We start from the raw sequence: 16,505 nt of genomic DNA on the forward strand, positions 1-16,505 counted from the left end.
GATAGTTTAATGATGTATTTTTATATAGAAGGTTTAATAATGTATGTTCATAAAGATAGTTTAATGATGTATTTTTATATAGAAGGTTTAATAATGTATGTTCATAAAGATAGTTTAATGATGTATTTTTATATAGAAGGTTTAATAATGTATGTTCATAAAGATAGTTTAATGATGTATTTTTATATAGAAGGTTTAATAATGTATGTTCATAAAGATAGTTTAACGATGTATTTTTTTTATATAGAAGGTTTAATAATGTATGTTCATAAAGATAGTTTAATGATGTATTTTTATATAGAAGGTTTAATAATGTATGTTCATAAAGATAGTTTAATGATGTATTTTTATATAGGTTTGATAATGTATTTTTATATAGGTTTAATAATGTATGTTCATAAAGATAGTTTAATGATGTATTTTTATATAGAAGGTTTAATAATGTATGTTCATAAAGATAGTTTAATGATGTATTTTTATATAGGTTTAATAATGTATGTTCATAAAGATAGCTTAATGATGTATTTTTATATAGAAGGTTTAATAATGTATGTTCATGAAGATAGTTTAATGATAAACTTTTATAGGGAAAACGATACTCTTCCTCATATTTTCTTCTCAAATATTCGTTCCTTTGAAGTACACAAAAAGGTTTCTGAAGATAAGTGGACAAAGCTTTTTATCGAATCACGTGCAGTACTAGATTTATGTCAAATCGGTGAACAAATGTTATGGATGTTGCACGAATGAAAAGGGTCAGGAAGCCGACATTTATATGATAATCAGTAGAGGATGCTGGGTACAAAAAATAATAATATGAAATGGGTGAGACTCCTTCTTTTTTTACTATTTTAGGTCGCTGCATACAAAGAGATCGCACAGTACAAATGTACCGCGCTACGCATAGCACGAAGCGTCACTTTCGTTTGGCGCCGGCTTCACGTATTTTACTTAGAACCCTTTCAAACTCAAACCATTCCTTCAGTTTCTCACCTATTTAAAATGTATCTTTAGATGTTCACCTCGCCAGGTTTCACTGAAACTGGTTCTGTTAGTTCCTCAACACTTCGTGATATCAAATCTCTCTCCCTATCTCAAAATATACACATTTTGTTATTTTAACTCAAAATACGCTGCATCGACTGAAAATATCCCAGGGTACGTGGTACAATTTGAGATTATAAAATGTATCCTAGGTTTTGGAGGCGACTGAGAACGTAGGACCCACATTGCGATGGGGATACACCGTCTATCAGTCTTAACCTCTATTCGCCATTTTAACGTAAGAAATAAAGAATAAAGAATATCAATAGATAAAGAATTAAAAATAGAAATAGAAATTAGGTGGTGCTCAAGGCTACAACTTCCCACATCTTTATCACCCTTCACTGCCTACAAACAGTTGTGGGAAGGTAACTACTCTCCTATATATATATATAGACTATCGTATACAAATAAATCATGTATCCTTCTTGGCTTCATCAACTAAACTGGTACACTATAGCGTATCCAATGCTGTTTATAATTAAACGCAAAAGGACATGAGATAAAAGTTGAATTTTTCTTTTCTCTCACAGATAAAAGATCGAAACTTCAGCCGAAAAGCTTTTGTCCATGAACTTATTTTTCTGTGATATCTGTTTCAAGGTTACCAGGATCTACAACAACAACCGCGTGTATTATCAACAAGATCACGTAATGGTTTGTGCCACGTAACAATTTTAAAATAGTTGACTTTAATTCAAAAGATATTTCTTTACAATTCAACCCTATTATCTCTTCAAGAAACACGCTTAAAATACGTTACAGAAGTTATTTATGCATATGGTTATCAGAAACAAATGATGTTACAATATTTAAGTGTGCATTTTCTTCTTTCACATGTGGTTCCCCACCTTGAGCAACCGAGATTTTCTGTTCATTATTATATTTTCTTAAAACTCAACATACAAGATTTAGACGTGACTTAGCTGAAAACAAACACTTGCTACAGTGAAATTCATACTTTTTGTATCAAGTAGAGTTTTAAATACTCATGAGATGTACATTTTCACACATTGATGGTTTGACTGTTTTTTGAATTTCGCGCAAAGCTACACGAGGGCTATCTGCGCTAACCGTTCCTAATTTAGCAATGTAAGACTAGTGTGTATTTTCTTATTGCAAAGAAAGCCACATCGGGCTATCTGCTGAGTCCACCGAGGAGAGACGAACCCTAGATGTCTGTAAGACTAGAGGGAAAGAAGCGAGTCATTACCACCCATTGCCAACTTTTGGGCTACTCTTTTACCAATGAACAGTGAGATTGACCGTCACATTATAACGTCCACACGGTTGAAAGGGACGAGCATGCTTGGTGTTACAGAGATTCGAACTCGCGATCCTCGTATTACGAGTCGAGAGCCTCAACCACCTGGCCATGCCGGGTCCCTTTACAGACTGAAACTATACTGACTTTAATGTTATGGTCGGATATGATATTTAAACGTTAGACTGGGAGCTTCTGTAAATCTTAAGGGGGGGGAAACATATCCTTCAGAGGGCTGCCTGACAGATCTCGGGCCCAGCTCGTGTTATGTCCACTAGCAAGGTACACAAAATTATTACAGAGGAGATTGCGTGTTGCATAAATCATAAGTTATCCTGTGGAGGAACTTCCAGGGGATCCATTCCTTCTCACACACCTCGCAATAACATCACACAAAATAATTAGAAAAGGTAGTTTTAATTTTTTGTTGCTAGATTCTAGAAACAGACAGGAACAGTCCAGTTAAACCTCTGCCAAGGTTTTATTTTATTTTTTATATAACTTCCCATATTTTTTGATTAAAGTTACATTTGTTGGGTTGGACTGTGAAAAAGTCTTATATATACTTTCCTTTAGAACCCTCAGAGGCTTGAGGGTTCTACTGTAGAAGACGTCGTCAGTAAAATAAAACTATTTTAAAAGTAGTTTTATTTATAAAAAGAAAACATGTTACAGATAGTAGATGTAACCCACTATTTTTCTAGCGTTTGTACGAGAACTAGCTTACCTAAAAACACCTTGTGTCCATACCTGTATTTAATATTAGATTTAGACGAATAATTTTTACAAAAGTAGCAAACACCACACCAGAACAGAAAAACATTTGTTGTTGTTTTTACAAAAGATTTACATAATCTGCTGTTAGAGATGGACAAGTTACAGAATTCCTCATAACACGTGTAGACGTTGGTTTGTTTCCTCTCTCCTACTTTAAAGGTTAACCCTTCAAGCTCGAAGAATATTCATAAGATTTGAGGGGTTCGGAGCTTCCTGAAAATTATCCCTTAAACGTGTTCTTGTTGGAATTGACCCAGTCAATGTAGTGGGTGAGACGAGTGTAAACATCGGGAAACCCAGGTTTAGCGCAACCTGACCCAAATGACGTCACTCCTGCCAAGTACCATTTTCCGTTCTTCTTACACTGCAGAGGTCCTCCGGAGTCGCCCTGTTAAAAAGGGTAACCAAAATTACCCACAATGCAACTTGTCCGGTCAAGTTTACCTTTGCGAAACAAAATGTTAAAAGTTTTATTATAAATATGGTTCAACGTTGAGAATGTAAGTAAACAATATCTTGACAAAACCAACTATCCCCTGTAAGACAGCTTCATGGAAATACAGACTCCACTAACTAGTGTTAACGTAAAATTAGTCAAAACCCAATATATACAAAGTGATCAGTGTTATAGAAAACAGAGTCCTGTGACCATTACTTAATATGTTATTGTTCGCAAGCTAATTCTACATACTGATTAATATATATATTAATTAATTAAATACATTTAAATGAAGTTAAATAAGTAAACAACATCACTAGAAAGAAAAACCAGCAGATGTGATTAATTATATTATAACCATTATTTTAAGCCAAAACAAAACACATTAAAATTAAACAAGATACGTTGCATTAAAAAAAAATCCTAGGGTACAAGCTACAACGTGGGATTATAAAATCTATCCTAGGTGTTGGAGGTGACTGGAGAAATAGAGCCCATATTTCGGTGGGGATACATCGTCTATCAGTTTTAACCTCCAATTCGTAATAGTTTATATATATATATATATATACACTGAAAGACACTTGTTCTATTGACTAGTTTCACGTAGAAATATCTACTGCAGTAAATAGTTTTCACACCTAAGAAAAGCCAATATACTTAAGATCATTTAGGCTAGACAAACATCGGAGCTCAGTTTCCAAACTAAATATACTTGTCTAAGCAGTTTTGTTCCCATACTCACGTGACATGTTCCCTTTCCTCCAGCCAGAGTTCCGGCACACAAGTGCCACTGGAGAATAGGAATTTTAAACTGTTCTGAGTAGACCTTGCTGCAGATGGAGTTGTCAAAAATCTCCACCTTCACCTTTTGAAGAATAGTGGAACCTTTCTTGTCTAAACAAATAAACAGTCCTAATCAAAACGTGACCTGTTATAGATCAAAGGCTAGAGTAGTCACTATAGTAACGTATTTTAATTTATCAATCATATTTTAATTATTTGATTATATTGTGGAAACTAATTATTGTAATTTTTGTGTGTGGAAAACCTGAAATCAAAATGGGATATTTGGAAGTAAAGCAAGATAGAAAGGACCACAGCTATAATTGTGTAACTCATTCATGTCGACTTAAACTATAAAGTTTACAAAAACACACAAGAAACACGGGAGAAACCTACCAAAATCCACCTTTCCTCTTTACAAAAACACACAAGAAACACGGGAGAAACCTACCAAAATCCACCTTTCCCCTTTACAAAAACACACAAGAAACACGGGAGAAACCTACCAAAACTCACCTTTCCTCTTTACAAAAACACACAAAAAACACAGGCGAAACCTACCAAAACTCACCTTTCCTCTTTACAAAAACACACAAGAAACACGGGAGAAACCTACCAAAATCCACCTTTCCCCTTTACAAAAACACACAAGAAACACGTGAGAAACCTACCAAAACCCACCTTTCCCCTTTACAAAAACACACAAGAAACACGGGAGAAACCTACCAAAATCCACCTTTCCCCTTTACAAAAACACACAAGAAACACGTGAGAAACCTACCAAAACCCACCTTTTCCTTTACAAAAACACACAAGAAACACGGGGAAACCTACCAAGATCCACCTTTCCCCTTTACAAAACACACAAGAAACACGGGGAAACCTACCAAAATCCACCTTTCCCTTTACAAAACACACAAGAAACACGGAGAAACCTACCAAAATCCACCTTTCCTCTTTACAAAAACACACAAAGAACACGGACGAGAACCTACCAAAACCCACCTTTCCCTTTACAAAAACACACAAGAAACACGGGAGAAACCTACCAAAACCCACCTTTCCCTTTACCAAAAACACACAAGAAACACGGGCGAAACCTACCAAAACCCACCTTTCCTCTTTACAAAAACATACAAGAAACACGGGAGAAACCTACCAAAAACCAACTTTCCTCTTTACAAAAACACACAAGAAACACGGGCGAAAACCTACCAAAATCCACCATTCCCCTTTACAAAAACACACAAGAAACACGGGAGAAACCTACCAAAATCCACCTTTCCCCATCCTGTCGCGTAGCAGTCGGTACCTTCGAACTGATCGAACTTGTCTGGCAAACAGACCGGTTGTACATAATCGTTCAGCTCCACTGGTTCTGATAGTCTCATCATAGCTATGTCGTTGTCGTAATTTCGGTACCAGTGGTTATAAAAAACGTGGGACACGTTGTACGTTTTCTCACTCCCTTCCTGTCTCTTCAAGTGGTGGTCTCCGACTCTCACGTGCCAGTAAATTGGGTGTGGTAGGGAAAACAAGGGGCTAGGGAGAGAAAGCAGCGAAAAATTATTTCTGGTCTACGCAGAGACAGAAGTCCCCCCCCCCTCTCTGAGAAGTTACGTTTTAAAATGCGATTTCAAAACAAAAAACTATAGACATATCATGAATAAGGTAAAACAGTTGAGATAAATAAACGTTCAAATTAAACACCTGAAACATTTGGTGAATTTTTTTAAATAACTTTCAAAGAAAACAACACGACACCTGTAGGTTCCAAAATTAACTTCCCTTTGGAAGAGATCAAGAGATCTGTTTTTAAAAGACAGTTCAACTAATTTAAACCATTTTTTTCTACCAAAGTTTAAGACATATAGTAAGTTAATATATTTCAAGTTATTTAAACTCATGTATAAAAGTTAAAATTTTGTTAACAAATTTATAACGTGAAAAGATAAAATACAAATTTGTTTGGTTTGAACTTCGCGCAAAGTTACACGAGGGTTATCTGCGCTAGCCGTCCTTAATTAAGCAGTGTAAAGCTAGAGGGAAGGCAGCTAGTCATCACTACCGACCGCCAACTTTTGGGCTACTCTTTTACCAACGAATAGTGGGATTGACTGTCTAATTATAACGTCCCCACGACTAAAAGGACAAGCATGTTTGGTGTGACGGGGAATCAAACTGCGACCCTCAGATTACGAGTCCAGTGCCTTAACCACCAGGCCATGCCGGGGCCGTAAAACTAGAATGTATAGAAAGTTAGTTTTGTAACTTTCAAAACAATATTATTTTTTATTGTTGTAAGTTTCGAAATGTTTGTCATTGTAACTTGCGTAGACAGTTAGTGGCTTAAAACTACAGCTGTTTTGAGTAGTTTTAACTGCCAGCTAATGAATTCTTAAGCAGTTTTTAACAATGTTTTAAAACTAGTTAGACATTTGGAGATCACCGTTTTACTCAGTGAGTTATGATCGACCAATCATAGGGTGAGATTATTTGAACTCCTTTTCTGAAGATAATAGAAAACGTTCGTCACCTGGTCAATTTAATGTGGTCATCTTTCTCGTGCACGTAAGCCTAGTGATATTTGATAAAGAATGCTAACAAATCATCTGGATCAGTTTCTTCTTTTTTCGTCTTCTGTTAATAGGTAACCGGCCCCCCAGTGGCACAGCGGCATATCTGCATGCTGACACTGCTAGAAACCGGGCTTCAATATCCGTGATGGGCATAGCACAGATAGCCCATTGTGTGATTTTGGGCTTAATTTTTTTTTTTTTAATGAATCATTCAATGCGTAAACTCTGCTCCACAGCCGACAGATTACAGATATCAAAACTGAAATATTCGTCTGGACCCTCGCAAAACATTCTCTGTTGAATACAACTCTTCTGTCATAGATATTCATGTACCAGTTTATTGGATTGTGAGGTTTATAAATGTCTACTGTCTAGTCGAAATACATTGAAACTAAATGGGTTCGTGACAGTACAAAACTTGAAATAAACTGTTGTTAGCTGAGGCATAATGACTCAACAATTCCGATTTGTTGTTCTTTTGTTGTTGTTTATTTTCAAGTACAAAAGTTTAGCTCATAGCTTCGTCATCTCTTGACCGATTTAAGGTCCAATCACAGTTTTGAACTAAGGATCGGTGTACTTTCGATTGATGTATTTATTTGGCCACGTCCAAAATCGCATAGATTCATCTATTCTAAACCTGTTTAAAGTAACTTCAAGTGCCGCGGCTATTAAAGATTCCCTCTTGTTTTAGTCTAATATTTAAAAAACAAAGAAAGTTTTCTCGGGTAAAGACGTTGCTGTTGTTAAACCCAACAATAGGCTACTTATACTCTTCCCGCCACGCGTGTTGAAACCCGAATGTTAGCAGTATGTACCCTTTACACTTTAACATAGTTACCATCATTAGAGTTTGTGAGCACAGTGTTAACTAAGCCTGTATTGCCCTTGATCTGTATCACAATTACTATCGTCAGAGTTTGTGAACACAGTGTTAGCTAAGCCTATATTATTGTTGTTTTGAATTAAGCACAAAACTACACAATGGGCTATCTGTGCTCTGCCCACCACGTGTATCGAAACCCGGATTTTAGCGTTTAAAGTCCACAGACATACCGCTGAGCTACTGGGGGGGGATAAGCCTATATTAAATTCAACCCATTACTGAAACAACTGATTAAGATTTTATCTTTAACCATTTTTTACTTTTAGTACACAGTATCACATGGAGTCGAAAATAAAATACTTAATACACTGCTAATTCTATTGGCCATCATTGAAAAGCACTACCGTAAAAGAAAACTACGATTCATAACCATTTGTTATTGGTCTAGTCACAGCCGAATATATCTATCTTAAAAAAAACAACAACTATAAATATCACGAACTGTGTCTTTGACTCCTTCAAATAATTTTCATTTGATCATTTTCATCCTAAAACGTATTAAATAGAGATAATTGTTTGAGTAACTTTAAATAATTTGGGTCGTTATTATTCGTTCATTCCAATACGCTTATACTTGATTGGTTGTTATTATTCGTTCATTCCCATACGCTTACACTTGATTGGTTGTTATTATTCGTTCATTCCCATATGCTTACACTTGATTGGTCGTTGGTTAACAAGCTCACCAGGCTGTTAATTTGGTAAGAACAAAAAAAGGCCTAGAGGAAAAGCTAGCACTTTATGAACATTGTTAAAGACGTATGGAAATACCTAGATGTTATATGGATACCCAGATATTTAAAGGGTAGATCAGGTGTTTATTGTTAATTATTTAAATTGCGTTAATGGTTTATGTGTTTAAATACATTATAAATATCAAGGAAACTGCACCATATCAAAGACAACACGCCAGTCTTAGCCTTACTTAGTGTTTGTAGTGCCACACTGTTCGATACAACTGTGTTTGAAGAGCCCACCGTCCAATACGACCGCCACGCATTTGCTAAAGAAGTGTGAAAGCGGAGATGAAAAACAGGTTCGCAACATGATTGTGACCTATGACCTTGCTCAAATTTATTATCCAATAAACAGTCGCGCGTGGGGGTCTTGTTCAGTCCAATCAGTAAGCCGCAAATTCAAATCTTGTTCGATTTTAAATTCTTCGTAAATTTACACCATTCAACAACACTCATACAGGAATGGGTTTTGTTACGTGAATTTAATTCATCTTTATAGATTCAAACAAGAAATTAAAATGAACAGAATTTAAAGCTTGAATTGTTGTATTACTGATGCTTTACTAGTGAAGAATAAGGTATGAGATTACCTAAGCCCAGGTTCGAACCTCGCATGGCATCAGTTTCATTCATATTTTACAAAACCAATGCACTCTAATGTGTTTATAGGTCATTGTGAATGAGATTCTGGGAACATTAGGGTAAGAAAAGCTAATTAAGAGTAATTTCACTTTAGAAAATGTAAAAATAATTTAACTGTTTTACTGTGTCAGTATACACTGTATGAAAATAACTCAGGTATATTTGCTTTGAATTTCAAGTAAAACTACACGAGGGCTATCTACGCTAGCCGTTCTTAATTTAGCAGTGTAATATTAGAGGAAAGGCAGCTAGTCATCACCACCCACCGCCAACTCTTGGGCTACTCTTTTACCAACGAATAGTGGGATTGACCGTCACATTATAACGCCCCACGGCTTAAAGGGCGAATATGTTTGGTGTGACGGGATTCCAACCCGCAACCCTCAGATCACGAGTCGAGCGGCCTAACCACCTGACCATGTCAGGCCTACAGAGGAATAATTGTAGGTTTAACAATAGAAATATATATAGTTTATATAAATGACAGAAGTGTATGAACATTTGTTAATTCGCACGAGCCATACTTGATAATACAGTGACACGCTGTCATTATCCATTGTTTGTCTACAAGGACACCTCCACACCAGTGGCCAAGAAATCCAAATTGTGGATGGGTCAGTTGGAGAGAAATCTGAAAAGAAAAGTAAAAAACTTAAAAATAATTTGCTGGGTTGAGGTAAACAATTAAACACTTTCCGTACCTTTTACAAGTACGCATCTGGTCGGTATTTTCTTCATTCACAAGTTACACAAGCGAACGGGAACAGTGGTTCATCCCACCCACCCATGGAGGTACAACCTAAAGACAACAGCTGGTTAGGTCGGAGCAGGTGTTTTGCACGATATTCTCAGACAACGATAATTGAGTCGGTTTGTTCCGAGTTCCGTCTAAAGCCACTCAAGGACTATCTGAGTTAGCCATTCTTAATTTAGCAGAGATAAGCTAGAGCTAAGGCAGACAGTCAACACCTCGAGGACTATCTACGCTAGCCGTCCTTAATTTGGCAGTGTAAAATTAGAAGGAAGGCAATTAGTCATCATCACCCACCGCCAGCTCTTAGATTTCTCTTTCACAAACGTACAGTGGAATTGATAGTCACATTATAACGCTTCTGTGACTAAAAAGGTTGGCATGTTCGATCAAGGAGATTTGAGACCGCGATCCACGTGCTGTTAGTCGAGCATCCTAACCAACAGGCTATGGAAGTTAATTATATACATATAATCAATACAATAAAAGACCACTTATAGAAATTCAACTTCACGACTTCGAGTATTGAAAATGTAATTTAGAATATAAATCAGTTAGGAAAGTGAAAATAATCCACCATGAATTATATCATTAGCCGAGTTACCTATACCTATTACAGCGTTTTCAGCTGTGATAAGGTATAGCAACATAAAGATTATTCCATAAATCTCACTGAATAAATTATAATTTTTCTTAAAAGGCCATCACGAGTGAACGAGACCACGTGCTTTAAGTCAAAATGTGTCCTTGAAAAATAAAATCTAATTTTTCAACCTACCTTTCAGAAACTTGCAAGGTGGGTATTATTAACAATTGAAGTCATTCTAACATGCAGAGATGGAAGCCAAGCATTATTAAGTCGATTTTATTGGCTGTTTCTAATTTATCTCTCCACCTCCTACACAATCGACAACCAATTACTCGTTGGATAGCGGGTGGGTCTCTTAGAAAAAGTGAAAGAAAAAAAAGACAACTACAGCACAGCTCATAAATTAAAGGGAGCGACAGGAAACAGTTCCTTTTCGTCAAGATGAGGTGCGAATATAAATATTAATTAATTTAATACTGTTATAGCTTGAAGCCCCCTCACGTGGGAAACGTCCAATTAAAGAATAAACTTTTTGCTATTCAACTATTGTTTATTGTGCATTTGCTCTAAATTTTCTCTAGTAGAATAAATACAAGACTTACGTATTATATAGTGTCAGTTTCCAAGTCTGCTAGTGACGTCATTGTTACGTCATAATGTTAAAAGCACGTAAAATAGACAAACAAACAACCTTACGTTAAGATGGAAATGTGCAAAAGTTAAGTAACTGAGGTGAAATTTTGTGAAATTATTAACAAGTGATAAAATTTTGATCTTTATTAGCAACTATTGAAATAAGAGCCCTCCCAATAACGTAACGGTGGGCTTACGATGGTAGGTACCAGGTTAGGATACCCGTGTTGGGCAGACAACCAATGGCCTGTCGTACAGTTTTGTGTGTAAATTACAGTTGGAGTACAAACAACGTGGTTTTTAAAGTGTTTTTTAGAATCTGGAGACTTAGGATTCTGGTAAATTATGGCTATTTCTAAAGTCCAAAATTTATAATTTACTATAAAATAAAACAAGTTTATAGATGTTAACTTCACGGTTTAAAAACAAGATAGCTTCTCAGATGAAATGTTCGTTTTAAGTGGTACCATGACTTTATACACAACTGTTATGGTTAGATAAATAATGAATGGTAAAGTGTTAACATATTTGGTGCATCCTTTAATTACTTGTTTTTAAGTAAATGTATTCGAATTTTGTGTTTTAAACATAGTTTTGTCTGACGTGTCACTAAAAATGTGTTTTTTGTTTTAGCTTCCCGAGATATCCAACTGGGTAACTGTCCCCGTGGTGAACAGAGCACTGATAGCACTAAAATGAAAACAAATTTACTTAAGACAGAATGTAAAGTTATTCACAATAAACATGTTTGTAAAAACGGGTCGTTTGGGTTGAGAAAATATTTTTACCTAGAGGAGCGAACAACGCCTCTTCGGTCATCGTCAGGTTCACAAAGAAAGAAAGAGGTAACTGAACGGAAGCTGACCACATGTTTGAAAGGAGTTGTGTAACTGAGTGTCGGAATGTAGAGGGCGTGCTTAGATGTTTGAATATATAATTTTATATTATTTATTTTGTTAGAATTACATGACTTACAAAAACAAAAATGAACCTAGACCATCAACTGGCATGCTGCATCAAACCGGGGATTTACGGACTTATACAACGAAACATAAACCAAATCAACACTAGGAATGACAGAGACAAAAAGATCTGCCACAACAAAAAAACTAGAAAAACTAAGACGCAAACAACAGAAAAGACAACACGACAAACCGTTGACTAACCTTGTAATTAACAGATTCGACCGACAATTAAACACAGACGAGATACATCTACTTAACAAAGGGATCAACTTCGCACTAGCACCTAAGTACATTCCAACCTTAGAAATCAAAACATGTTTAGAAGATTTAGCCAGGAGACTTGTGATACTTTCCACAGGAAACAAAAACAAGAAAATAGGCATGTTTGTTTTCAGGAATAAAAGAAACAATAAATTATTTTTTTATAAAGTTACAATATTTCTAAACATTCTCAGAAGAGAGTAATTTACTTTAAGTTATTGTTATAAACAAACAGTTTTTATGTTTGTACGATCAAATATTTACAAAGATCATGTCGCTCGCAAATACAAAACTAACAAATTAAGTCGCTAAAATCGAAAGAAATGGGTTCTCATAATATAAAATTAGCGAATAAGAGTTTTAAAAAGTAAAAAAAAATATTTGAAGAATCCAAAATCCACAAATTAAATAACTAAAGCGAGCAAATAAGTTGGAAAAACCAGAACAAATTAAATTGTTAAAAGTGAGAAAATGGGTTTTTAAAACCTAAATCTAGTAAATTCAACCACAAAACACGAGAACCCAAAAAATAACAAGTTATATCTGTAAAAGTGGGACATTAAGTTTCATTCTAAATGTTTTGTTTGTAGTTTCATCAAGAAGTTTTCTGTAGCTCCGAAATGCAATTTGCAAAAGCTTTAGATATTTTTAAGGTGAAATCACCTTTTAATCCTTTTTAGTTCGTTATCTAGTTAGTAAAGTCACCTTCTAAGCCTTTTCAGTTCGTTATCTAGTTAGTAAAGTCACCTTCTAAGCCTTTTCAGTTCGTTATCTAGTTAGTAAAATCACCTTCTAAGACTTTTCAGTTCGTTATCTAGTTAGTAAAATCCCCTTCTAAGCCTTTTTAGTTCGTTATCTAGTTAGTAATGTCACCTTCTAAGCCTTTTCAGTTCGTTATCTAGTTAGTAAAGTCACCTTCTAAGCCTTTTCAGTTCGTTATCTAGTTAGTAAAGTCACCTTCTAAGCCTTTTCAGTTCGTTATCTAGTTAGTAAAGTCACCTTCTAAGCCTTTTTAGTTCGTTATCTAGTTAGTAAAGTAAAAAGTAAACTTTCAAACCTGCCATGGAAACTCTCCTTTCTCTGCATTCACACCTCCAACGATCCGGACGGTAAAAGGATCGTCAGCGAATTTACTAACACCACATTCTGGAAAAACAAAAGATGATCCATTCTTTATGAACAATTCATTCTTGATAGGCCTAAATGAACATTTTGTATCAAGGGTTAAAAACCGTTATAACCGTTTCATCGAGTGAATTAAGTGAGGCAGACCCAATGAAAACAATAAGTTTGAATTTTCTTACGTTTCGTAAGTCCCACATAAAATAGTAGAATAAAAAATCTCCAGAAGTGGATCGATAGCAACATTTCTAGAACAGCGACTCGACAAAGTTATTCAAGGTGGAGAACTTTTCTTTTATAGTCTCTTATTAGTGCCCTTGAACCTACCCCGACCTTGAGGTATGGTAGAGCATCCCTTGTATGTGGCTGCTAAATAGATCCAAAGAAACACGCCCCGAGTTGTTAATGAGATCAAAGAAAAAAACAAAAAACTTGTTATACCTTGGCCTTGAGCAGCCGGTTCGAATTGTTAGGTAGTAGTAGTGTTAATAGTTTACACTGGACAATGATAGGTTAGTTAGTGATGTTATTATCTTATAGCACGGAAGCCAATCCTCTAGGTTTCTATTTCCCATTTGCATCCCTACTGGTTTCAGTTTTTCTTTTTCTCACTCAAGTTTAGCAAACCGAAACACAAGCTATCAAATAATAATAAAAAAAATCTACTTTCTGGTTGCTGGCTCCCCCTGTCTAAATAAACGGGAAATTAATTAATTAATTAACCCTGATTTAAAACTTGAATACTTTCTATACAGTCCAACTTTAAACACCAATCAGTGTTTTAGGAAATTGTTTTAACAAATGTTAACTACTCGCTTGTTTAACCAGATAACACTTCACAAGTTTAGGGTTAACATAAAGTTAGCACTAGCTGTCAATACCCACTTGTTCGATCAGATCAGTTTAGGGCTAACATAAAGTTATTACCAGTTGTTAATACCCACTTGTTCGATCAGATCAGATAATCCTTCACGAGTTCAGGACTAATATAACGTTAATAACAGATGTTGACACCCAGTTGTTAAATTAGATTAAATAATCCGTCACAAGTTCAGGGATTATATAAAGTTGATAACAGATATTAACACCCAGTTGTCAAGTTAGGTCAGACAGCCCGTCACAAGTTCAGGGCTAATAGTGGACGTTAACAGCCAATAGTTCAGTTGTGTCTAATTATCTTTCATAAGTTCATAGCTTTGTATAGTTTTATTTTAGTAGAGATAAGTTGGTTGACATATCTGGCTTATCTTTTACCGGTATTAAAACTGGGATTACAGCGTTTTTCACTTTAAAAAGTGTGACGTTTTTCGGAATTAGCTCTGTTTGTTAAATCCTAGAATTTAATTATTTACTGATGTTACTTTATAAGTTAGTCCTACATATTAATTATAATGTTTGTTTTTTACTCGCTGTTAAGGACAATGCTACAGAAAGGAAAAGCTATACGCTGCCACCGCGGGTATCGAAACCAAGTTTTAAACTTTCTAAGGCTCTCAGACGTACCTTTTCATTTTGGCGTAAAACTACACGAGAACTGTCTTCATATAGCTACACCTAATCTCGAGGTAATGGACTATAAAGGTAACAGTTCAACAGAACCAGCCATTGGACTTATTAAAACAGTGACAATTTAATGTCACTCTTGTGACGCACTCATTGCTCCATACCAAGGAACAGGATTTTTGTTTGTAGTAATAAGACGCGAACTATAAACCTTCGGATCCACAGCTTCGTATTGGCCACGGTACTACACTCATCACAGCTATTAATACATGTAAACAGTGGCTATGGATAAAAACTTTAAGGGTGGTGAGTTTGTACTCTCGTTACTTAAAACGTATTTCTTTATATAAATATGAAAATATCTAATACGTCACGTCTCTTATTTCTTTATCAAATTAAACATTTTTTATTAAGTGCTGATTAGAAACATATTAGAACCTTGGGCGAATAATTTAACCTGATAAAACACCTGAAATCATAACCTCTGAAAATAAATACCTGAAGACTCACCCTTTTTAGAAACCTACTTTCAGGAAAAAGCATTTAACCCAATAAAACACCTGAAATCATAACCTCTGAAAATAAATACCTGAAGACTCACCCTTTTTAGAAACCTACTTTCAGTAAAAAACATTTAACCCAATAAAACACCTGAAATCATAACCTCTGGAAATAAATAACTGAAGACTCACCCTTTTTAGAAACCTACTTTCAGTAAAAAGCATTTAACCCAATAAAACACCTGAAATCATAACCTCTGAAAAGAAATAACTGAAGACTCACCCTTTTCAGAAACTTACTTTCAGGAAAAAACATTTAACCCAATAAAACACCTGAAATCATAACCTCTGAAAAGAAATAACTGAAGACTCACCCTTTTAGAAACCTGCTTTCATAAAAAAAAAACACACATTTAACTGGCTGTTTAATTAAGTATAAGAGATAAAACTGAGGTAATTAGCACACAGTTTCACTTTCAAGCCAACAAAATACCCAGTCTTTCAGTATTTTATATTTGTGATTATAGAGTAGTTGTACGGAATATCTTATATATATAGCACACGTTTGTGTGTGTTTTCTTATAGCAAAGCCATAAAGGGATATCTGCTCAGCCCACCGAGGGAAATCGAACCTCTGATTTTAGCATGATAAATCCGGAGACATACCGCTGTACTAGCGGGGGGCCAGATGTTTGTAGTGAACTTTGTTGTTTTCAATTAAGCCTTGTATTTTTAATTTTTAAAACCCTTTTTGAAAATGTGGTTTAATAGTAGTGTAAGCATGGATAAAATTGTTTTATATTTTTGTTATACATTGAATTAATAACTTTACAAATCAGTAGTTATCAGATTACCTTTTTGAAAGGTTATTTTTGTTGTTGTTGTTATTTCCCAACGCTAATAACCCCAACTTTTAAATTTGAAGTTCTAACTCAAATAAAACTTAGCTAAGTTGATACCACCTCGCCCATTGGTGGGCTCTGCTGATGGTGATATATTTTACATTTGTATTTCAAGACACTGCGAT

At 35.2% G+C, this 16,505-nt stretch overlaps 1 protein-coding gene across 1 annotated transcript; it reads right to left on the bottom strand.

The window, feature by feature from the left end:
• Nucleotides 1-2,939: 2,939 nt before the first annotated feature.
• Nucleotides 2,940-13,813, bottom strand: LOC143242654 (trypsin-1-like). Its single transcript, XM_076486128.1, has 6 exons — nt 13,658-13,813; nt 13,411-13,499; nt 9,679-9,785; nt 5,581-5,852; nt 4,270-4,421; nt 2,940-3,473 (listed from the first exon to the last, which is right to left on the bottom strand). Exons 1-6 carry the CDS (start codon nt 13,719-13,721, stop codon nt 3,306-3,308), a joined length of 852 nt encoding a protein of 283 aa, XP_076342243.1. The 5' UTR covers nt 13,722-13,813; the 3' UTR covers nt 2,940-3,305.
• Between the last annotated feature and the right edge of the window lie 2,692 nt (nt 13,814-16,505).

The sequence above is a fragment of the Tachypleus tridentatus genome, unplaced genomic scaffold (assembly GCF_004210375.1).
Source record: "Tachypleus tridentatus isolate NWPU-2018 unplaced genomic scaffold, ASM421037v1 Hic_cluster_2, whole genome shotgun sequence".
Classification (NCBI taxonomy): domain Eukaryota; kingdom Metazoa; phylum Arthropoda; class Merostomata; order Xiphosura; family Limulidae; genus Tachypleus; species Tachypleus tridentatus.

Bases quoted from the DNA above. Each gene is read 5' to 3' on its own strand.
- LOC143242654 (XM_076486128.1), bottom strand. From the start codon at position 13,721: ATGTTGCTATCGATCCACTTCTGGAGATTTTTTATTCTACTATTTTAT. The intron at 5,853-9,678 runs GTATGGCTCGTG...TTCTCTCCCTAG, and splicing joins GCGTGTCACTGTATTATCAA to CCCCTTGTTTTCCCTACCAC. The intron at 3,474-4,269 runs GTGAGTATGGGA...CCTTTTTAACAG, and splicing joins GAGGAAAGGGAACATGTCAC to GGCGACTCCGGAGGACCTCT.